The 25,169-nt window shown below is 40.3% G+C and overlaps 1 protein-coding gene across 1 annotated transcript in view; it reads left to right on the top strand.

Annotated features, from left to right (window-relative positions):
- Nucleotides 1-25,169, top strand: part of Asxl3 (ASXL transcriptional regulator 3) — a 107,091-nt gene that overhangs the window by 15,551 nt on the left and 66,371 nt on the right. The window contains exons 3-5 of the mRNA XM_052155944.1: nt 7,719-7,840; nt 20,455-20,572; nt 21,657-21,776. Coding sequence (XP_052011904.1) covers nt 7,719-7,840; nt 20,455-20,572; nt 21,657-21,776 — 360 coding nt within the window. The remainder of the gene's footprint in view (nt 1-7,718; nt 7,841-20,454; nt 20,573-21,656; nt 21,777-25,169) is intronic.

The following is a 25,169-nucleotide window of genomic DNA, read 5'->3' as shown; positions in this document are numbered from 1 at the left end:
CTATTGCACAAAATAGAAACAGAAGGAACACTTCCCAACTCATTCCGTGAAGCCATAATTATGCTTATGCCTAAAACATGCAAAACCCAAAGACAGTGAACTACAGACCAATTTCCCTTATGAACATTGATGCAAAAATACTCAATAAAAGTCTTGCCAACCGAATCCAAGAACACATTAAAAGGATTGTTCACCATGATCAAGTAGGCTTCATCCCAGAGATGCAGGGGTAGTTCGATATATGGAAATCCATCAATGTAATCCGCTACATAAACAAACTCAAAGAAATCAAATGGTCATTTGATTAGATGCTGAAAAAGCATTTGACAAAATCCAACACCCCTTAATGTTAAAAGTCTTGGAAAAAACAGGAATTCAAGTCCCATACCTAAACACAGTAAAAGCAACATACAGCAAACTAGTAGCCAACATAAAATCTAAATGGAGAGAAACTTGAAGCAATCCCACTAAAATCAAGGACTAAAAAAGGCTCCCCTCCCTCTCCATATCTATTCAATATAGTAGTTGAATTTCTAGCTAGAGCAATTAGACAACAAAAGGAAGTCAACACGATACAAATTGGAAAGGAAGAAGTAGTACTGTCACTATTTGCAGGTGATATAATAGTATATTTAAGCAACCCCAAAAACTCCAGCAGAGCACTCCTACAGCTGATAACTTCAACAAAGTGGCCAGATATAAAATTAATTCAAACAAATCAGTAGACTTCCTATACTCAAAGGATAAGCAGACTGAGAGAGAAATTATGGAAATGATGCCCTTCATAATACTCACAAACAGCATAAAGTATCTTGGTGTGGCTCTAACCAAACGAGTGAAAGATCTGTTTGGCAAGAACTTCAAGTCTCAGAAAAAGAAATCAAAGAAGACATCATAAGATGGAAAGATCTCCCATGCTCGTGGATTGGCAGGATTATTATAGTAAAAATGGCCATCTTGCCAAAATACAGATTCAATGTGATCCTCATCAAAATTCCAACTCAATTCTTCATAGATTTAGAACAATTTTCAAATTCATCTGGAATAACAACAGCAAAAAAATGATAGCTAAAACTGTTCTCAACAATGAAAGAACTTCTGGGGGAACCAGTATCTCAGACCTCAAGCAGTACTACAAAGCAATGGTGTAAAAACTGCCTAGTATTGGTACAGTGACAGGCAGGTAGATCAATGGAATAGAATTGAAGACCCAAAAATGAACCAACACACCTATGTCACTTGATCTTTAACAAAGGATCTAAAACTATCCAGTAGAAAAAAAGATTGCCTTCTCAACAAATGGTGCTGGTTCGACTGGTGGTCAACATGCAGAAGAATGCAAATTGATCCGTTCTTATCTCCTTGTACAAAGTACAACTCCAAGTGGATGAAGGACCTACACATAAAATCAGACACACTGAAACTAATAGAAAAGAAAAGTGGGGAAGAGCCTTGAGCACATGGGCACAGGGGAAATTTTTCTGAAGATAACACCAATAGCTTATACTCTAAGATCAAGAATTGACAAATGGGACCTCATAAAATTACAAAGTTTCTGTAAGGCAAAGGACACTGTCAATAGGACAAAAACGGCAACCAACAAATTGGGAAAAGATCTTTACCGACACTACATCTGACAGAGAGCTAATATCCAATATATACAAAGAACTCAAGAAGGTAGACTCCAAATAACCTTTTAAAAAATGGTGTACAAAGCTAAACGAAAAAAATTTCAACTGAGAAATATGAAATGGCTGAGAAGCACCTAAGGAAATTTTCAACATCCTTAGTCAATAGGGAAATGCAAATCAAAGCGACCCTGAGATTCTACCTAACACCAGTCAGAATGACTAAGATCAAGAACTCAGGTAACAGAAGATACTGGTAAGGATGTAGAGAAAGAGAAACACTCCTCCATTGCTGGTGGGATTGCAAGCTGCTACAACCACTCTGGAAATCAGTTTAGTGATTCCTCAGAAAATTGGGCATAATACTACCAGAGGACCCAGCTATATCACTCCTGGGCATATTCCCAGAAAATTCTCCAACATGTAATAAGGACACATGCTCCATGATATTCATAGCAGCTTTATTTGTAATAGTCAGAAGCTAGAGAGTAATCAAATGTCCTTCAACAGAGGAATGGATAAAGAAAATGTGGTACATTTGCACAGTGGAATACTACTCAGCTATTAAAAACAATAAATTCATGAAATTCTTAAGCAAATGGATGGAACTAGAAAATATGATCCTGAAAGAGGTAACCCAGTCACAAAAGAACACAAATGGTATACACTCACTGATAAGTAGATTTTATCCCAGAAGCTTGGAATACCCAAGACACAATTCACAGACCAAATGAATCTCAAGAAGAAGGAAAAACAAAGTATGGGTACTCTGGCCCTTCTTAGAAGGGGGAACAAAATACCCACAGGAGGAGATACAGAGACAAAGTGTGGATCAGAGACTGGGGGAAAGACCATCCAGAGACTGCCCCATCCCATATAGGCATCCATCCCATGTACAGTTACAAAACCCAAACACTATTATGGATGTTAACAAGTGCTTGCTGACAAGAGCCTGACATAGCTGTCACCTGGGAGGCTCTGCCAGTGCATGACAAATACAGAGGGGGACACTCTCAGCCAACCCTTGAACTGAGCACAGCTTCCTCAATGGAGGACCTAGAGAAAGGACCCAAAGAGCTGAAGGGGTTTGCATCACCATAGGAGGAACAAGAATTTGAAACACCCAATACCCCCAGAGCTCCCAGGGACTAAACCACCAACCAAAGAGTACACATAGAGGGACCCATGGCTCCAGATACATAGGCAGCAGAGGATGGCCTTGTTGGACATCAAAGGGAGGAAATGCCCTTGGTCCTGAGAAGGCTGGATGCCTCAGTATAGGGAAATTCCAGGACAGGGAAGTGGGAATGGGTGAATTGGTAAGCAGAGGGGGGATGGGTTAGGGGTTTTTGGGGGGAGGGGGTAAACCAGGAAAGGGGCCAACATTTGAAATGTAAATAAAGAATATATGTAATAAATAAATGAATGAATGAATAAATAATTGTGGCATCTCTCCAATGTAAGGTGCTGAGTAAGGATGGCACAGGGAGATATGTCTGTGCTTGCTGCATGTTTGTGCAACTTCCAAGCCATCTGCAGGGCACATTTTTTGAGTTTGCTTTCCTATGTGTCTTAATTGACTTTAATATATATTTTTTTCAAAAGATTTTTTAATTAAAATGTTTTAAATATAAATTTGTACTATACAAACTACCTTTGTTTTCCTCTCCTTCAGTTCTTGATAAGCATAGCAATTAAAAGTTAACTGTAAAAATAGATACTTTAAATGAATTTAATGAAAATCAAATTTAAAAATCCAATGTAATGAGCTTGTCTTTGCATGTAAATCTGTCCCGGTTTTCTAAGCTCACAGCTGCTGTGGGGAGCATGAGAGCACCTCCCATCACTGCAGGGACTGTCAGAACTATATCCACTGACTTCCAAGGGTGTATGGTAGGAAGAAGCAAGGCGGCTTTAGAGGCAGTTAGAGGAACCTGTAGAGAACATGTTGGAGTTTGCTCTTCCAAGATAAGTTTACTTGGCAGCATAATGAGGAAAAGTCTTTAGGGAGGGTACAGTGAAAACCAGTGCAACAATGGCAGAGCAAGTTGTGTTCTTGCCCTCTTTGCTACTTCGAGGTGGTGGGAGTTATAGAAGCCAGTGAAATGTGAGACCAGAAATGCATGCAAATTCAGTCTGTTTCTAGTTCCTCCCTCATGTGTCTTGGTTTGAAGATCAACTAGCTTTGTAGAGCCTTTGTTCTGTTGTGAACAAACACTCGGATTAGAAGGGAACCATCACAGTACCTTTCAACTGTAAACCTGTAGGCTGTGTGACATCAGTTATTGCAATCACATGTTCAAAATCAATGGAATGAGAAAGGCTAGAGGACAACTTGGAGACACCTAGAAAAAGAGCGACATCCAGTTTGCTGCCACCTTGTCGCCTTGTCTCTCATCAAAAATACTTCATGGTTGCTTATAATGTTTGCTTCAGCCCTTTTGAGTAAGGAGTGGCTAGCTGGTGTGTGCAATGATGGTTGATGGGAAGTTTAAGCGTAGATTTAAGTTAAACCATGCTTTTAATTTGCTTAATTTGGGTAGACAAGCAACAGGGAGCAAAATGTAACAAAAAGTGGCAACAAGTAGTAAAATATAGCAACATGTATGGAAATGCAGCAAAATGCAGAACACAGTAGCATCTCTGTTCCTCATTTTCAGTGTGTTCATCAATGTCATCTATGAGATTTGACGTGTAATGATCTGTTGTTAATTCTACGACTATACTGATTTAGTTTTAAAGGAATGAAAATTCCCAGCTCCCATTCTGTCTTAAATGCCAAGAAGGTATCAGATTCTAAGTAGCATGTCAAGGCTTAATATTTTTTGGTTAAATCATGTGTCCTAATTGTTCGATTTTCTAACTCCTGTTGTAAGTCCACTTACAGAGAATTCCCTCTGATATCTCTTCTCTAACATTAACTTACCCTCACTTTGCAGTTCACAAAACAAACTTTGCCCCTTAGATGAATATTTACACCTCCAATTATTCATCACACCTATTCTTAGAACAACTATAAAGATAAGAATAAAAGACGAAAGCCTAGCGTTTTGTCAGAATATGAATCTGTACAGTGGATGGGCATTTTCAATTCTACGAACCTCCTATCATGTCTGGCAAAAGAACGAGTAAACTAATTGTGATGTTCATATTTTGTGTATATTTATCCATACTTTAAAATAATGTATGTTTATTATAAGCCACTGCTTGGAGTCTGTGGATGAATATGTCCATATCCAAAGTCAAGGTATACTCATTTATAGATGTAAATATATATTTAATCAGAAGCAAATAATTAGGGGAAAATATTTTTGCCAAGAGAAACATCAAGAACAACAGGAGGTGTGAGGAGTGGAAAGGTGGCTAAAGCATAGGTAGAGTTATTGGTGGTGCTACATTGCATTTTGAAGGAAGGGTAAAGAAAAAGCTCACAGATTAGGGTGAGGGAAGGCCAACTTGAAGATGTAATTTACAGTGTTCATGGGGTCTGAATCCCCAGCTCCTATGTTTGGAAGATTGATTATTTTGGGCTGGAGAGAAGGCTTGGCCAGTGAAGATACCTATCACCAGGTCTGAGGACTTGTGTTAGACCTCCCGGGAAGAATTGACTCCTGCATCTTGTCCTATGACTTCCACACAAGGACGGTGGCAGGCCTACATTCACATATAAAGAAAGTAAAACAAGAAAACAAAGTTTTAAAGAAAAACTTTCTATTAAAAGTTTGTTTTCTAAACAAATTGATAATAAATTTGAATCTACATGTTCAGTGTAGCAATTTTTGTTTTTCCTGTGATTTTCTTATGACCTATAGACTGCTTTCGGTTCTCCAGGTTAATCCAGGCAGTAAGTTTTCAGTTTCCTGAGTGGAGACGCTACCAAGAATGGAGAAGTCATAAAGTAAAATTGCTACTGCCTACTTTACTTTTAGCTAGGGTTTTATTATGTCCATTGGCTTAGTCAGTGCAACTGGGATGATATATTCTGCCCTGTGCCACCACTTTGGTTGATCATACATTATAGAGACTTCAGAACATTAACAGTCTTTGTTATTGGTTTACAAATTGATCTGTCTTTGGAGCATGATCCGATGAATACTTATTGCCAAAGAAGCTTTTGTGAAGTGTTACCAATCATACCAGGAAAGAAGTCTGGTAGCCATTGTACTTGGAAGTGTTACAAAGGAGTCTCTACTGGAAAATTTAGACTTCCTTAATGAAACTTGTCACATTATATCAGGTGGAAAGAAAGACATCTGACCTCTACTTCAAAGACTCTGTCCTGCATGTGCACCCAAATCTCTTTTTTTTTTTAAGTTTTATTTTTATCTCTATGAACATTTGTGAGCACTTGCCTGCAGAGATCAGAATAGCCGTCAGATCCCAGATGCTGGAAACCAAACTTGGGTCCTTTATAGAACAAAACAACCTTCTAACTACTGTGTAATCTTTCCAAGGGGCATGTGTCAAATGTGTTTACTGTAGCACTTCATTACTCTATTACTGAATAACCTAATCCTTTAAGCCCTATTAACTTCCCACTTAGTACATCTAAATTCAAGCTGCTAAATGATACTTATTAAAATGTGGAATTTTCTTTATCAGATCTTCACTTTGGGGGCCAGTACTTTCTGTGGAAGACAGTCAGTTACAGGACCGGGCTAGCCTAGGCTCCCCAGTGTCAGTTCATTGTCTCTAACACTGTGTGACTTTCTTAGCCTTTCTGGCTCTGCCTTTCTTTCTTCCTTACACCAAGATGACACTTTTCCCTCTTTACAACAATCAAACTGTAAGAGCTGAGATCCCATATGCAAAGTTTCTTTAAAAATAATTAACAGTAATTAACATTTTTTGCTAAATATGTTCATTTTGGCTTCCTAATTACTTTCTGTATTAAAACAAAACTTAATTAACACTGATTTAAACAAAACTTTCCAATGAATTACATGTTCATTCTTAGGTGAAATGTGCCAAAGTCTTTCAAAAGCAAATATTATGTAAAGACTCTATCCATTTTGCAGTAACTATTTCTTTTATTGGGGGTGTGTTCTGGTTATTGATAACTGAACAGTCTTTATTCTGTAGTTTTCTTAAAAAGTCTGTTCAAAATCTCCTCCCCCAAGTTGCCATCACTTGGAAAATAGTCTTGACTTATCTTGTATCCAGTGCCCTTAAAAAGCCTTGTTTTGAGCTTTGACAATATGTTCTCAAGCTATTTTCTTCCATGAAACTTCCTCCTGCCTCCTGCCTTTGACATATGCCTCCACTCTGTGACTTGTCTTGCTACATTCTCCCCACTTTGTTCCTGCAAAGCTCACTCCTTCCTCACGTGTGAGGATAGCAGGGTCTTCTCCTTATCTCTGCCCTGAGCCTTCTAGCTGGAACAGGGCTGAAGGAGGAAGCCCCAAACAAATTGATCGTGGAGCAGTGGACTCTGCTCCTGGATCCGCTCACTTCAGAAAGACATCAGTTCTCAGCAGCAGTGTTTGGAAATAAAACTTCCTGTGTGCGGCAGGCCAAAGAAAGGCCAAAATCTGAGAAAGTGGACAGAACACATTGCTATCTGTAGAGGGTAAATTATTTGACAAAACAATTGTCTTGAATTGATAGCAAGAATCATAGATCTTAGCCCATAGAAAGAGAAACACAGCATGGCCCTCTGTGAATTCTCTAGGGACTAACTATTGAGTTCAAGAGTCATTTTTAGTCTGTGGACCTGGGTTTAAGATAATGCCATTCACTAAGATGGTTCCAATGTAGCATCTGCATATGCAGATAGACCTAGTGTCCATTGACCCCAACTTGTAAGGCATTTACATGGCTATTCATATGTGGTCTACTTGCCCTAGGGCGCAGACCCAATTGCCAGTGGGAATGGAAGCAGGGCTGCAGACAGCAGTCAAGTGGAACTGCGGCCACAGTTACTAAATGATCCCTTCTCTTTGGATCCAGATATGCCTCCTCGCACTGTGCTATTTTGCTGTATTTTAAGTATCCATTTTCAACTGGAGAAAAGCTTCAAGTGAGTTAATTACAGTGGGTGTAAAAAAAGGAATTCAAATTAGTAATATCATTATCTCTCTCTGCTTCTAGTGTGTACGAAGCAGGTAACGGATGAAGTATCTTCCACTCGAGACTGCAGCCTTACGAACGCGGCAGTGCAAAGCAAGCTGGTGTCTTCCTTCCAGCAGCACACCAAAAAGGCCCTGAAGCAGGTAAGAGCCTGCCTTCTGCACTTTACCCTCAGTTCTGCCTACAGAAGATTAAGGGTGTGGTGGGGACCCAGTAAGGTAACTAGGAACCTAAGATTAGAAAATAAGAAGGGTACTGTTTCTATACTATTTGGTAGAATAATTTTACTATATATTGAAAATTAGGCAAGAATTAAACTGAGACCTCTGTTGTAAAACAGAATAAGAAATGTGCTTAGAGTCATGCAAGAATGCATGTGTTTGTGTATGCATGTGTGCCTTGTAGTAAATTCAGTTGAGTTCACAATTGTATTCTATAATTTGAAAATTATATCTGTTTATGTTGTTTATATTCTTCCTGCTCATCTGGTTCTCACCACAGTATCTATTAGTGGGTATTATTTGATGCTGAATGGAACCTCCTTTTTATATCATAGAAGGTACCTGACCTTGGTAGCTTTGACCTATCCTGTTTTGTGTTTTGAGGGTGGTGGAGGTAATGGTTTTAATATTGTGCTTGGTCACTGACACAGCCTGGTTTAAATAACTGTCACTCTGACAATCTGGGCAAACCGCTTTGGTCTCTGAATCTCTTAAGTGTCATTGAAACTGGGGTTTTGAGAATACTTTTCACATAGGATTGACCTGGGGAAGAGGGAAGGTAATCTGTAGGAAGCTCTGATGCAGAAAGGCTGCCCCACAGTCCTCACTAGGTGAGTGTGAGCTGCCTGTCATCACCACACCAGCAAGTGCTGAACTATGCAGAGAAGGAAAGAGGTACCATGGTTAGACGGAGCTGTGGAGTAATATTATACTAAGTGTGTAAGCTGTACCCTGCACTCCTGTCCAAGTTCAATGCATTCATCTAGCAGTTGCATCAAGTCAGGAACAAAGTTCCAGTCCTGTAATGTGTTGATAACTAAGGAAAGAGAAAAGATCTTTTCCAAAATGACTTTAAAGACGTCTCCAACAGCCAAGCTCCCCCCGGTTGCTCTTGGGACTTCTTCTTCCCTTTCATCCTCTCCTGACCATGCTCACTCTGGTTGCTCTGTTTTGTTTTGAGGTAGATTCTTATGCTTTACACTAGGCTAGCCTTCGACTGCCAGCACGCCCCCCCCCCCCGCCCCGACTCCTGCTGGTATTACGTATGGGATCATCATAGCAGCTTACGTGCACTTTGAGATTTTGGGTGCTTCTACTCACCACCTCTGCCTCAAACAAGGAAATACAAGATGTCCTCATTCTTCATAGCTGAGAAGTATTCCATTGAGTAAATGAACCACATTTTCTGTATCCATTCTTCTGTGGTGGGATATCATTCTGAGCTAGGTAACTCAGAGCCAAAAGGACATGCATGGTATATACTTACTAATAAGTGGATATTAGCAAAAAAACAAAAGTACAGAATACCCAAGATACAGTCCATAGAACTCAAAAAGGTCAACAAGCTGAAGGGCCCAAGTGAGGACACCTCAGCCCCACTTGGGAGGGAGAAGAAAGCAATCACAACTGGGGAGGGAGGGAGGGACCTGGGAGGGAAAGAGGCCTGGGAAGGGGGCAGAAGTGAGGGGGAGGGGAACCTGATCTGGTATTGGGTGAGGGAAAAGGACTGAAGCCCTAAGGGCCAGCAGAAAGAATGAAATCATGAAACCTCAGGAGATATGAGTTTGGAAGGACTCTCCAGAATGCACCAGAGGCCTGAGAGGTGAGAGACTCAAAGTGAAGGACCTTAGGTGAAATGCCTGACAGTAGGGAGAGGGAACTTATAGAGCCCACCTCCAACAGGAAGACAGGGCATCAAGTGAGGGAGACTGGTCCCATCCCACAGTTACAACTCTGACCCATAAGTGTTCCTGTCTGAAAGAGTTACAGAGATGGAAATGGAGAGGAGCCTGAGGAAAAGAAGTTCCAGCAACAGAGCCAAAGTGGGATCCAGCTCAAGGGGAGGTCCCAAAGCCTTACACTATTACTGAGGCTATGGAGTGCTCCCAAAAAGGGATCTAGCATGACTGCAGTCCTGAAGACCCAACAAGCAGCTGAAAGAGTCAGATTCAATATTACCCAACCAATGGACAGAAGCTGCTGATCCCTGCGGATGAATTAGGGAAAGGCTGAAGGAAACTGAGGAGGGGGAGGGTGACCCTGTAGGAGGACTCTTGAGATCTCACAAACACTGGACCACCAAACAAGCAGCATATACCAGCTGATATGAGACCCCCAAAACATACAGTAGAGGACTGCCAGGTCTGTGTTCATTCAGAGATGATGCACCTAACCCTCAAGAGACTGGAGGCCCCAGGGAGTGTAGAGGTCAGGTGGGGTAGGGGGTTGGAAACATCCATGTGGAGACAGGAGGTGGGTGGGGAGGAGGTGTAGGATGTGGAACAATTGGAGGGTGGACACTGGGGTAGGAAGTAAAATATGGAGTGTAAAATAAATAAGTGAATTAATTAATTAAAAAATTAAAAATACAAGGAAATACAGAAAGGAAGCTGAACCATCTTAATATTGAGTTATGTTCTGTATTAATTACTGAATTTATGGTACTTCCATCCATATTTAAGGTACTGACAGTATTTGTCCTACATAGGTTCAACCTCCTTTGGATAACTTACCCTTCATATCATGATTCTTGTGAAGCATTTTTAGATGCCGCAGAGCAGAATGGGGAATCAGCATTCATATCCCTTTTTAATTTAGGAAATAAAGGCTGGAGTAGGTAGGTAAGCCCAAGCAAATGTTCGTTGAAGCAGCAAATAGGAAATAGGATGTAGGTAATAAAATACTAAACAGCATAGAACAAAGGATACAAAATTGGACACTTGTGGCTGTGGCATTTAAGAAGCATAAATGGGATCATAAATGAAATGCAGGCTCCCAAAGTGTGTGGTCCTGAAGATGTGCAAACTGTGAGTCCTGCTGTGCATGAATGGGAAGAGACAGAGTCTGATGACTCTGATGGTTGGCGACATTTTTTCTCATTTTCTTTAGACCTTTGTACCCTATACAATTATTAATGCTGTACAAACTTGACTCGGCAGTGAGTTGCTGGTCACTTTCCTTCCTTCCTTCCTTCCTTCCTTCCTTCCTTCCTTCCTTCCTTCCTTCCTTCCTTTCTTCCTTTCTTCCTTCCTTCCTTCTTCTTTTCTTTTCTTTTTTTTTGTACTAGATGATGTGGCTATAAGAAACATATCTTTATTGTTTGTAGTTTAAGGCTTCTTATAGAAGTGCATCATATGAGCTTCGCAATGATGGAAGAGAGTTATTTATTCCTTTCTTGTAACTTCTGTCTTATACCCAAGTAGCAAACTAGTAACCAAGTATATGTGACTCAATATAGATCAGATATGTTCATGCTCCTTTAATAACTAATTCATATTGTACATAATGTTCAGGATAAAAGCACCCTCTACAGAATTTTACCTCGATCCCTGGTAATCAATTGCTGGATGCATTAAGATAGCATTTGAAAACTTGCCCGAATGTAAGGCATTTGTGTTGTAATTCAAACAATATTCACAGTTGGTGATTATGATTACATATAACTTTTATCAATGACTACCATGTAAATATGTACATATATGCCTATATATGATTTCATGTATATGAATATATGTTCCATGTGCTTGTATATACATGCAAATCATTCATAACCATAGCACCTAAGTCAGATAAATTCCTTTAATGATGGTTGCACAAACTGATGTTTACATTAGAGCTCATCCTTTGAACTCTGAAAACACTCGTGTCCATTCTTGTTTTTCTTTATTGCTGTTGTTGGTGAAAGGGTCTTGTACAGCCCAAGCTGAGTTTGAGCTTACCTTGTAGCTAAGGATGACCTTGAACTCCTCATTCTCCTGCTTCCACGTCTTATATTTATCACCAACCCCAGCTATAAGCCTGTTTTTCAAGTAATCCAAGGCATAAAGAATTAGCATAACTTGTACAAGACCACCAATCCAATGATGCTCAGAGATGACATTTGAATCTACAATTGCTATCTTCATCATTAATACCTTCTTTTAGCATAGAGTATATCATGCTGTTTTGAAACTATTTGTAGATATTTTTAAATTTTTGTTGGTTATTTTATTTATTTACATTTCAAATGTTATCCCCTTTCCCAGTTTCCACTCCAAAAAAGGCCCTATTCTACCTTGAGGGTGCTCCCTCACCCACCCACCCATCCACTCCCATCTCACTGCCCTAGCATTCCTCTACGCTAGGACATCAAACTTTCACAGGACCAAGGGCCTCCCCTCCCACTGATGCCAGATAAGGCCATCATCTTCTACATATGCAGCTGGAGCCACGGGTTGCTCCATATGTGCTCTTTGGTTGATGATTTAATCCCTGGGAACACTCGGGGGTTTTGGTTGGTATTATTGCTCTTCCTACGGGGTTGCAAAACCCTACAGCTCCTCCAGTCCTTCCCCTAACTCCTTGGTCCCCACGCTCAGTCTAATTGTAGACTGCAAGCATCTGCATCTGTATCCGTAAGACTCTGGCAGAGCCTCTCCGGAGACATCATATCAGGCTCCTGTCAGCAAGCACTTCTTGGCATCAGCAATAGTGACTGGGTTTGGTGACCGTATATGGGATTGATCCCAGGTGGGGCAGTCTCCGGATGGCCTTTCCTTCAGTCTCTGCTTCATTCTTTGTCCTTGTATTTCCTTTAGACAGGAGCAATTCTGGGTTAAAATATTGAGAAAGGTGGGTGGCCCCATCCTCAACTGGGGTCATGCCTAACCTCTGGATGTGGTCTCGACAGGTTCTCTCTTCCCTTTGTTGGATATTTCAGCTAATGTCATCCCCATTGGGTCCTGAGAGCCTCTTGCTTTCCTGGCATCTGGGACTTTCTATTGGCTAACCCCAGTTCCCCATCCCCATTGCTACACACCTCTGTTAAATATCCTGACCCTCTGTACATCTCCCCCATTTCCTCCCACACCTGATCCTCTCCCCCCTTTTATTTCTCTCCCCATCCTCTATTCCTCCCAAGTCCCACCCACCCTCTACCTCCCAGGATTATTTTGTTCCCCCTTCTAAGTAGGACCGAAACATCCACACTTTGGTCTTCCTTCTTCTCGAGCTTCATATGTACTATAAGTTGTATCATTGGTATTTGAGCTTTTTTTACCCCTAATACCCACTTATCAGTGAGTACATACCATGTGTGTTCTTTTGTACCTGTGTTACCTCACTCAGGATGATATTTTTTCTAGTTCCATCCATTTGCCTGCGAATTTCATGAAGTCGAGGAAATTTACAGTCTTGTTGTTTTTCTTTTGTGTCAGGAGGACAACATAGTAGGCTCTCTAGGAATACCATTTCGGAAACAGATGGCTTTTGTTAAGAACATGCCCTTAGTGATGGCTCATGCTCAGGTACATCCACCACTACAAATTTACTAAAACTACATTCTCATTCTTGCCCCTCTATGGTAAAACATCTTTGAAACTGCAGTTAGTTCTCCCAACTTTATGAGAAGCCAGGTGCCAGGGGACTTCCTCCATCAACAGACATATACACTAAGAACAGTCCAACTCCTTAGAGGACCCTGGCTTTATTATGTCATTTGCATTATAGTTTAGGTCTTCCCTGTAGGCTTTTCAAGAGGATAATGGGGTGAAATGCCCTAAAATAGAGTCTGTTGTACCAGGATTTGGGAGAGAAGGTATTACTTTATCTCCATGAATATCTACCTATTTCATGAATATTCATGTGAACTTAAAAGCAATCCCATAACACAAGTCAATGTGTTGCTAGTGCCTCCTCCTTAATAAACTTCTTTTTAAAGTGCACGCGCACGTGTGTGTGTGTGTGTGTGTGTGTGTGTATGTGTGTGTGTGTGTGTGTGTGTGTGTGTGTGTGTGCATGCCAGTGTCTGTTTGTGTGTGTATTCTGATTCAGTATAGTTATAATATAAAGAAGCAGTTGAAAACAAATTCCAAACCAGGCACCTTTGTATCACAATATATATAAGAACAATAATTAAAGCACTCATAACCAAAGCCGACATACCATCCCAGGTCTAAGCTCAGACCCTTTGGTACAGGATGGCACTATTGCAAACACACTTTCTGACCTAGGAGCTGCTGATCACAACTGTAGGCTGAACTATGAAGAAGCTGTATTGCAGTGGCTATTGCTTAGAATCTTTTCATTTGTTCAAAGTATCTGAATTTTTTTATCTTTAAATCATCATGGTATTAGTTAATGTGGTGGACATAATTTTATGTCCTTGAAATTTCATTGTTGTTCTGCATAAACATTCTCAGAATTGTCTATTGATTATTACCTAGAACTCTGTCTCTTTTATTTTTTCTTTTTAAAGATTTATTTATTTATTATATGTAAGTACACTGTAGCTGTCTTCAGACACACCAGAAGAGGGCGTCAGATTTCATTTACAGATGGTTGTGAGCCACCATGTGGTTGCTGGGATTTGAACTCAGGACCTTAGGAAGAACAGTCAGTGTTCTTAACCGCTGAGCCATCTCACCAGCCCCCTGTCTCTTTTCTACTGTGGCATTTGGTTGGTAAGATCCTAAGACCATGTGGAGTGATTATATTTTTAACTTTGAAGAAGCTAAGCAAGGCTATAGTTTGGAATCTTAACCTACAGAAGAAAGTGATAGTCAAAAGCAGGGTGTGTTGTGTTTTGGCAGCAGTGTGGTACTGACCATAGCTTTGTGATGCTTCTGTTGATTTGACTTCTCTCAGTCTCCTTAGCATGGTTGCAGACCCTTCACCCTTGCACCATGGCAGAGCAGATACAGTCTTGATATTTTACTGTATGCAGTGGTGGCGGTGGTGGTGGTGGTGGTGGTGGTAGTTTCCTGTCACTGACATTTACTGTACCAATCACAGTGTTTGCTCTTGGTCCCCAACGCAGACAGCTGTCTCCCAAGTGTGCTTACATTTCTAGTAATTTTAGTGTTAGCATTCATTGCCTGAGATATTCATATTTTCAATAAAGAGCTTACTGTGTTCTGAACATTCTTAAGTTACATTGTTGCTGTTGTCTCTTGATTAAAATACAGTGAACACTTATTGTTTAATGTGCCAAGACAACACAGAAGCTCCTGGATTTCAGCTTTGTTTCATTTATGCTATTAGAGTACAGAGGAGGAGGATTCCCCCGCCCCTTTTAGAGAGAGAATTGTCTGGAAAGCTTTCTATCTAAAATGAAATATTTATACATAAGTGTTTTTTTCCTTTCTTTTTAATAAGAAAACATCACAGTATTTTTCTGTAGAGAAAGCATATTCAGTCAGCGGTTTCCCTTCCCTTTCACAGAAAGACACAACTACCTTGAAGTTAGCGTGGTAATATTTTTACTTTGTACAGAGACATTTTTACTTAATTTTGTACTTACATATATTAATATTTTGCCTACATGTATGTACACACACCGGTTGTATGTCTCATGCTCTGGTGTCCTGTTATTAGAGTTACAAATGCCTATGTGCCACCATTTTGATTCTAGGAATTGGACCAGCATCTCTGGGGAACGTAGCAAATGGTCTTAGCCATTGCTGTGTCTCTCCAGCCTGGGATCTCACATCTTGATACAAAAGCATGAAGCAAAGAGATTAACTAGACACATTACACGGCATCTAGTGATACACTTCCTCCAGCAAGGCTGCGGCACCTAAGCCTCCCCAAATAGTGCCACCAGATGTTGACTAAGTGTTCAAATGCTTAAGAATAGAATGAATTCACATTCAAACCACTGCACCTCCTCTCATTGACATTATTAACCAGACGTAGAATTTTGTACATAGGACCAGCTAGAAGGTCCATTTAGTGTTAGGCTCTTCTAGATTTGCCGCCTCCTATTTTATTGAGGTTCTAGCTTTGCTTCCTTCTGTATTTAAAATGAGAGCATGTAGAGCTGTTCAATATAACAATCTGCTTGCATTTCAGAGTAGCATCTGGCCTGACAATTAGAAGCACATCATTGGTACTGTGTTCCTAAAATGAATGTAGACTAAAGATATAAGACCAAGCAGGAAACACTGAGGTTCAAACTTTGGTATAGATAAATAACTAGGACCAACCCTGGGCCAATGGAGAACAAAACAATGTCCCCAAGAGGTCACAATGGAAAAGCATTTTCATCATTTAGAGAACCTATATATGCACACACACACACACACACACACACACACAGAGAGAGAGAGAGAGAGAGAGAGAGAGACATACACACACAGAGACACACACACACATACACACACACACATTCATAGGCACTGAAAGCAGTTTCCTGATCCTTTTCCCTTTCCTCTGTATTTAAAATGAGAGCATGTAGAGCTGTTCAATAAAACAATCTGCTTGCATTTCAGAGTAGCATCTGGCCTGACAATTAGAAGCACATCATTGGTACTGTGTTCCTAAAATGAATGTAGACTAAAGATATAAGACCAAGCAGGAAACACTGAGGTTCAAACTTTGGTATAGATAAATAACTAGGACCAACCCTGGACAATGGAGAACAAAAATATATCTATCAATCACATAGATATATTTTTCATGTTAAGGAAGATTCATATTTTTATAAGAATAAATATCAATAAATTAAATTAAAAATAAACTGTATTATATCTTTATGCTACAGATCCTCTTCTTTTTCCCCCTTTTTAAAATCTCCAAGAAACTTGCTCTTTGAGTAAAGCACTCCTGATTTGAGCGAGAACCACCAAGAACTCAGAAGACTAAGGCAGAGGACTTGGGTGTGCGTATTGTACCCTGGGGTAGAGATGAGTTCATGGAGGTACCTAGTGAATACCACATGCTGCTGCCCTCCAGACCTACCTCAGCTTGCATGTTGCCTGTTCCTTTTTTAACACATTATTTAAAAACATGAAAACAAGACCCAAAAATTAATTTGAGTCAGACATTGTTAACAGGAGGATTGCAGGTCTGAGGCTAACCCAAGAAATGTAGTCACACCTTGTATCAAAATATAATCTACAAAAGGGTGAAATGAACGTGGCCCAGTATTAATATGTATAGACTGTGTAGGGCCCCGGGTTTGATCCCCAGCACTTACAGAGATAAACAAACAAGAATTAGATGTGCTGAGGCAGCTTCCGGCCCTTCCATGGAGAATATTGGTACTTGCCTACTTCAGTCTTGTCCTCTCTTCTTGTCTTACATTGCTTTTGTTTATGTTTCTTTTTATTGTATACTTTATTTATATTTCAAATGTTATCCCATTTCCCTGTTTTCCTCCTCCCAGAAATCCCCTATCCCATCCTCCTTCCCCCTGCTTCTATGAGGGTGTTCCTCCACTTATATTTCTATACCACCAGTGCTCTTCAGAGGACTGGGTAGTGTTGACACACAGCTGGCTATAACATGACTGCAGATACTTACATACTGTCTCTTTACCAAAAATCAGCCTGTATTTCCCAGAAGGATACACAGTGTGCCCCCAAAGGCCCAAGAGCCTAGTAGGTATGGGGCGTATCTACTTACCCTTACTTACAGATATCTGAAATATCTGATGAATTTCAATAGGAAGCAAATTGTTTTTTTTTCTTCTGTTAATGTTGTGTTCTGGGTAGAAGGTATCCAGTGTCTATCACCAAATTAACTCTTCTTCCTGGAGAGTAAGTTAGACTCTTCAGGGCAGCCATGGATGGAGTCTAAAGAGATGATTTATAGTTTGTGACCTCAGGACTTCAGTTTATAATCTGATGTCAAAGGAAACAGATGTGACCTCCCCTCTTTGTTGTCTGCCCTCCAAGTGGTGCTTGGAAGTAAATATAATTGTGAGAGTGTGTTGTACATATGTATGTGTTCAGGGCATGTGCCTGTGTGCATGCATATGAAGGCCAAGGGGAAATGGTTCCCCACTTGTTCTCTGCTTTCATCCTTTACAATGGGTCTCTACCACACAACACTAGGTTATTGGCATGTGTGTGGCCAGGTCTGGCTTCTCACTGGCATTAAGGATTCAAACTCAGGTCTTTATACTTGCATAGCAAGTACTCCCACTCACTGAGTCATCTCTCCATGTTAGTATTTTCTTTATTCTTATCTGACAATAATTCACAGTTGCCAATGTTTTTATTCTTGTATTTTATTATTTCTACTCAGTTATTAAAACCAAAAGGAGCATGCCATGGCTGTCTCCAGAGGGGCCCTGCCAGAGTCTTACAAATACAGAGGCAGAAACTAGCAATCAACTATTGGACTGAGCTTGGGGTCCCCAATGGAGGATCTGGAGGGTGGTCCGGAGGAGCTTAAGGGGTATATAGCCCCATGGGAAAAACACTGACTTAGGACACCCAAACACCCCAAGACTCCCAGGGACTGAACCATCAACCAAGGGGTTTACATGGTTCCAGCCAAAAATGTGGCAGAAGAATGCCTTGTTGGGCATCAGTGGGAGGAGTGGTCTTTGGTCAGGCAAAGGCTCAATAGAGGCCACAACAGACAGGGAGGGGAAGTTGGGAAGGGGGAAATTGGGAAAGTTCTTACCATTGGCAATGTAAATGAAGAATATACTCAATTAAAAAAAAAAGAAACTGGGGATAAAGTTTATCATCATCATCATCATCATCATCATCATCGACCACAGATATTAAAAAGAAGCAGGACATCATTGACTTTCTGATTGCAGGCCTAGGCATTAGTTGTTTCTTTTGCAGTTAATCAACACTTTCGATAAGCTCCTAATTTCACATGCACACATGTGTGTGTGTTTGTACACACATAGAGAGGATTCTTTTTAATTGAATATAATCTTCATTTACATTTCAAATGGTAAAACAATTACCGGTTTCTCCCCTCCCCAAAAACCCCCAACCCCTCCTCCCACCCCCTGCCTCCAAGTATCTGCCCCTCCACCCGACCCACTCCCACCTCCCCTCCCCTCGATTTCCCTTTGCTGGGGCATCGCTTGAGCCTTCACAGGACCAAGGATCACTCCTCCCACTGATGCCTGACAAGGCATTCTAGAGAGGCTGTTTTAAAAGGTTAATATTTTGCCAGGAGGAATTGAAATTGGTGATACACAGACTTGTAGAGTTTCATTGCTGTATTTACTGGGCCGCCTTTATTCTTTTATGGAGATTTACACAGTGGGCGAAGACGTCTTGAGTTATAATTGGAAGCACTCTTTGCCTGATCCGCTTGTATTGTTAAGTTAATGTCTATAGAGTGCTTTGAGTTCTTATATAAAAGATGAGAAAGATTTATGCAAGTATGTTAGACAATTTATGTCTAATTATATGTACACGGCTTGAAGAAAGAGAAAATTCTTAAATACTTTATAGCACATGTGGCCTCATTAAATATAATATTGACAGCAGGCTAACAGTGAGAAGCATGACATGCTATTAATCTTTCTATCTCAGGTTCCTCAGCAGTGCTGGGCACTTCACAAAACTCTGTAAATATAAGAATCCTAGCATGTTATCTGTAGTAAAGGTTTCATTTGTAATAAATTCCCCAACTATTCCTTCTGTCATATAGCTTTAAATCTCATCTGAATTTTACTGTCTCTCCTCTAAGTGAGGGTTAGTTTTTCATCCCTATAATTAGGTGACTTCTAAATCTTATGGTCAGCAAGCCAAACATACAGCTCATAGCCTGTGTAAATAGAATCACATTGTTTCTGACAGCAACAGCATTATTTCTGGAGATTGTGACAACTGTTGCTCAAAGCACATTAATCATATGACTGAGACATTGTAGAATTAGTAGAAAATGCACAGAATCCAGAAATAAAAAGGTTTGAGAGCATCCACGGCCAGCCTTTTAACCTTTTGAGGAATTTCAGCATTCCTGCTGCTTCAGGTTTTAACAGCTCTTCCTGTTCGGTGTGCTTAAAACCCTTTTTATTACGGGTAATTTTCTGCATAAAGTGATCCGCTAGATAAAACTGTATTTCACAACTTTTAAATACCTTTTATTATATCATCATCGCCGTGGCAGATTCATTTATGAAATACAAAGCATTCCCATTTGAAGAGATTTATTCTTCTATCTATTTTTTTCTTGGATTTGCCCATACCCCGTCATGTTCGTGTTCTGAAGGTTAATACGAAAGTCAAGCAGACAGGAGCCAAGGGCTTCAAGCTTTCCAAGATTAGGACTGATTCCCTTCACAGAAATAAATGATTCCTGCCATGTTCGGTGATTTTGTGCAGCGCTCCCCACGGCTGAGTGAATGCATCAATACAGTAGTTCTTACATGCCTTACATACTGATGACACCCGGTGTTAACTGATTGACTGAGCAGCGCACTGGAGACGAAGCACCTGCGAGAGAATTGCAGACATATATATTTTTATCCTGGTTTTCGAAACATTTATTTTACTTGGGAGCCCTAGTATCAAGTTCTACCGGGTTTCAAGGCCCTCTGCTACGGTAGAATAAACCATTCTGTGGTGTTTTGTTATCAGAATTAGACGGAAAATGGTCTCAGGCTTAACCCCCTTTGCCCAAGCTCAATTTTATGCTTTTGAGGGAAAATGGACGAAGGTGATTATCAAGAATCCTGACAGATCAGGGGCTCTGTGGAGTTGAAGGTAGTCATGAGCGAGTGGATCATGTAATTCAATCACCAGAAATTATTGTGGATACCTTTTTATGTTATATTTTATTGTCGTGTTTTATAGGCTTTGAGGCAGCAGCAGAAAAGAAGAAATGGAGTCTCAATGATGGTGAACAAGACTGTCCCTCGTGTTGTTTTGACACCATTAAAGGTGTCTGATGAGCAGTCGGATTCTCCTTCAGGTAAAGAGCTAAAATATTGTATGCTTGGCCAGTTTCTCCCTGGAGTCTTCCTCACGGACTGAGATGGCTTTCTGGTTTGCTTTTTTTAAAAAAATCTTTTGCAATTGAAAAGATACTCTCCTGTGAAGCTCAGTTTTATACATATGTACATCTATTTATAATGTATATATATGTATTCTATATGTGTACCTGTCTTTGCTTCTTTCACTGATTTAAAAACAGCGTATTTCCCGGTTGCTGTGTTTAAGGCACCAGCCCATTTATCATGAAGTGAGTTAATTTGCTAATGTCAGGACGTGTGAGGAAGCGGATGCTGATGTTGATGCTGATGCTGATGGGTTTACTGTCCTTGCTTTAGCTTCCCCTTGAATGATGAACTTGAGTTTTGGACCACACGCTGGTGTGTAACACCATCAAAAGCAGTTTTTCTCTGCGTGTGAGTGTGCTTTTCAGCACTCGCTGCAAAGCCCAGAATCCGTTATGAGTTTTTCTGTTCTCGCAATATTCCTCTCACCTCCACGCAGCGCCGGCCTGCTCTTCTAAATTACCTCCTGTCACTGTGTCAGCTGTGAACTGTTGAATTCATTGTGGATTAGTGTTTGCATCTTCTAGTCCTGCTTCAGCATAAAGCTATTGATTAAGGTCTGGCCCTTCCATTTCCTTTCTCTCTCTCTCTCTCTCTCTCTCTCTCTCTCTCTCTCTCTCTCTCTCTCTCTCGCTCTCTCGCTCTCTCTCTCTTTTTCTTTCTGATCTCCGATATTATCGCTAAATGGCATTGTAGTATTGAAGCTTATTCATGTATTTTTACAAAAGATCCATTTCTTTTATTTCAAAGCTATTCGACCAGTGACTGCATGTCAAACTCTGCTATTAGGCCATCTGCTCTTGCTTTCTCTCCAAGATGATTGATTTATTGGCCTTTTCTCCTTATATCCAATAAGGGAATTTGATTGTGGGTACAGTAGTATATTAACTTGGGGGAAAAAAAGGAGATTATATCTGTGGTTCTTAAAACAATTTTAGATGTTTCTTGTCAAGGACAGGGAGAGAAAGATAATGGCATAATAACTATTTCCTTTTTTAGGATCCGAGTCTAAAAATGGGGATGCAGACAGTTCAGATAAAGAAATGAAACACGGGCAAAAATCTCCTACTGGAAAACAAACAAGTCAGCACTTGAAGCGCTTAAAAAAGTCTGGTTTAGGTGAGTACCAGTTCTCATTTCAGAGATGTGTGTCTTTTAAAAACCAGAACATTTTTTTTTTTTTTTAGCGTTTAAACAAGGAAACTGAAAATATCCTTCATTTATCTAAGCAAAAAAAAAAAAAAAAAATACTGAATTGAGAGCCCTTGTTGTAGTTGAGACTCAAGCTTATGATTGGACAAAGCAGAGGTGACAAGCAGAACTAGCATGAAATGTCTAATCCAGTAATTACCTGTCTAGTTAGGATGCTGTCTTCTGTGCAGTATTGTCTGTGGCCTCCCTTTACTGGAATATTCTAGACAAGGGTGGGTGGGGTGGAGATGAGGCTCTTAGGAAGGATGCATTGGATTGGTGAATGCATTGTCATGGGGTCTGCTGCCTTGGGGTTGCGCTGCCTTGATTTTTGTTTGAGATGCTTGAAATATTCACCATCTATAAAACAGAAAGACTATACAGTCTCTGAAAGGATTGGGGAGCACCGTCTAAAGGTCTTGATGTTATCAGTGGATTTTATTCTGAAAACTTGGGTTTGCTTTAGTAAGGATCTTCAAGTAGCATACTGAAGTATGAGAATTTAGACAAACATGAGTGTTTCCTGGGCTGATAACTATAGCTCACTCATCCATGTACACCTTGTTTAGACACATGAAACCATTGAGTTCACCTATGGATAGAGATAATAACATAACCTAGAGCACAGGAATATATGAGAGTCGGATGCACAAGTTTCTTGGTAGATAAAATATCCACCACAAAAGGATAAGGATCCAAGTTTAGATCTCCAGTGGCTATATGAGGGCTGGTCATGGTCGGGCATGTCTGTAACCACAGCACTAAGGGCTTGGGGCAGGGTGGGGGGAGGATAGAGCTGGGCAGACCAGAATGTTGCCGGTCATCTAGACTAGCCAGTTAGTGGCAGCATGTTCACTGAGAGGCCTTGTTCCCAAAAGATGAAGTAAGGAAGAATCAAAGATATTGTATGTCTGCCCTTGGCTTCCACATGCACGCATGTGTACACATAACCACATAATGTGTGAGTGCATGCATGAGTGGGTGTGCATGTGAGTGTGTGCATGTATTTGTACATGTGTGTGCATGCATGTGCATGTATGTGCATATGTTTGTATATGTGAGTGTGTGCATGCATGAGTGTGTGTGAATGTGTATGTGTGTGAGAGGGAGAGTGTATGTATGTGTGAGTGTGTAATCCCTATCACTCATATTTGATATAGTGGTCAGTAGAAACCATAAAATTAGTGACCTGAACTTGTACTGTCCCTGCCACCTCTTGGGCAATGTAAGACTCATTATTTGCTGAGCTTTTTTTTCTTTTTTGTTAAAGCAGCCAATGTTTATCTGGTTGATTGGTTGGGTTTTGTACTTTTATTTATTGCCTACTGTATGCTAGGGATTTTGCTAAATCCTAAGAGTTGCTTTTACTAAAGAGCATTGAAATAGGACTGGTAGATCCTTAGATAAAATATGTATGGGGAAGGAGTAGCAATTTTTAATTTAACTCTTTATATTGCATGGTTATCTATTTCCCATCATTTCTAAGGCTTTTATAGTTATCCTCCTTAACCCCAAATACATCTTTGTGTGTTGGGTAATCACCATGATGCATACACACTGATAGTTTTTTCCTTTCTGAGTGCTTTAAGGAAATGAGAATGACTTGTACATAATGGCATCCCTGCTCTATCTACACACACATTACTCACTCATTCTCTTGACAAACCCAGGTATGATTTAAAGATGAGTGACATTTCATTAAAAAGAGTGTACTAACCAGGAAGGGTGTCATACCTCTGTAATCCCTGCACTCGGGAGTCCAAGTCTGGAGCTTTGCCAGGACTTCAACTCTAAGTGAAAACCTAGCCATCCGTGACTGCATGGTAAGATCATCTCCCAAAACAAAGCTAAGCTGGGTAGGAAAGGTTAAGGACTTTGATTCCAGGACTACTGAAGCAGAGGCAGGCAGATCTTTGAGAGTTTGAGGCCAGCCCGAGCTACATAGTTCATAGTAAGACATTGTCTCAGAATTAATTAATTGGTTAATTAATAATCCACTAAATGGATTATTCAGTAACTAAATGAAATACAAGGGCAGTGTGTAGGTTCAAGGGCCAGAACACTCTTTCTTGGCATGCTGGCCTTGGTCATGCTGTGGTGTCAGAAGCTCCAGGCCTGGATCTCTTTTTCCTGCATCTCCTGTGTTGTAGATGTCACCTTGAAGTCCACACCGAAGTAGAAAGAATCAGGATTTCTCTGATGTTTATTGTTCTATTATGAGGGTCAACTGAAAGCTAGGGTAACCTGAGGTCTTTCTAGGCAATCCTGCATACCACCAGCCACATCATGTGTTCACACTTAGGCTGGAGTAGTGTCGTAGATGGTTTTCTGATATGCAAGGACTAAGTAGTAGAAATGACAATGCTGCTTTTTAGGAGGAAGGCAGCGAGTCGGAGTTCATGGTTAATGGGCTGGACGGCCAGGCATGTCAACCTTCGAATGCTACAACAGGGCATTGTCCTCTATGGAGTTTAAACATGAGAACTTCATATTTAAGGAACAAAACCTATGCATAATATTTTAACTGACTTTATGATTTCACGTTGGGCTGCACTGAAAGCTATCCTGAACTTCAAATATCCTCATGTGTGACCTTTTACTTGGACTCATTGGTCTAAATTTTGATATAATTTATGTCACTTAATTCTTTAATTTTATAGAATAAAATGATTTCCATTTTATAGTTAGAAAAATCAATCTGAGGCCCAGCAGTTTAAGAAGGCCCCTCATAAATATCGCAGCCAAGATATAGGCAAAGGCATGTATATGTCTAATTTGAATCATTTGTCTTAAACAGAAAGTGAGCGGCATACTATCTGCCCTGCATCCAATGGATGTCATTGTCACTGAAGAGCAAGCTCATTGTACATAATATTCAGAGTCTAGCTGCATGTTAGCGTGCAGGTGCTCTAGTTGCATGTGGAAGAAAAGCTAGCAGTTCTCAGGACTCTTGGTCAGCCCTCCATCAAACAAAAGAAAAAGGTAGTGGGATTTAAAATAAGTCTGCTAAAGTAGAAATCTGTAAAAACGCCAACAGTCCATGGTGACCTGGAAGGAACTGTGGCTGACTAAGTTGGCAAGCAGCTAAACAGTGGCTTATTTTGTCCAAATCAAGTTGGCAGTGCTCATCAACCATTTAATATATGCCAATGATATAAATGAAAAATGGGGAGAGAGATGTAGAGGAGAAAACTTCCAGCCTAACCATCTGCAGACAAACCATCTCATCCAGTTTTTTGAAATATATTTTAATGTTTTTCTTATATTTATTAATTTGTTGGGCGGTGGTGGGTAGGTGCACACGAGCCAGGATGTGCATGT

Source organism: Apodemus sylvaticus, chromosome 13, assembly GCF_947179515.1.
Source record: "Apodemus sylvaticus chromosome 13, mApoSyl1.1, whole genome shotgun sequence".
NCBI classification, from domain to species: domain Eukaryota; kingdom Metazoa; phylum Chordata; class Mammalia; order Rodentia; family Muridae; genus Apodemus; species Apodemus sylvaticus.
Note: the sequence above shows the minus strand (reverse complement) of the source record. Positions and strands in the feature narration are given on the sequence as shown.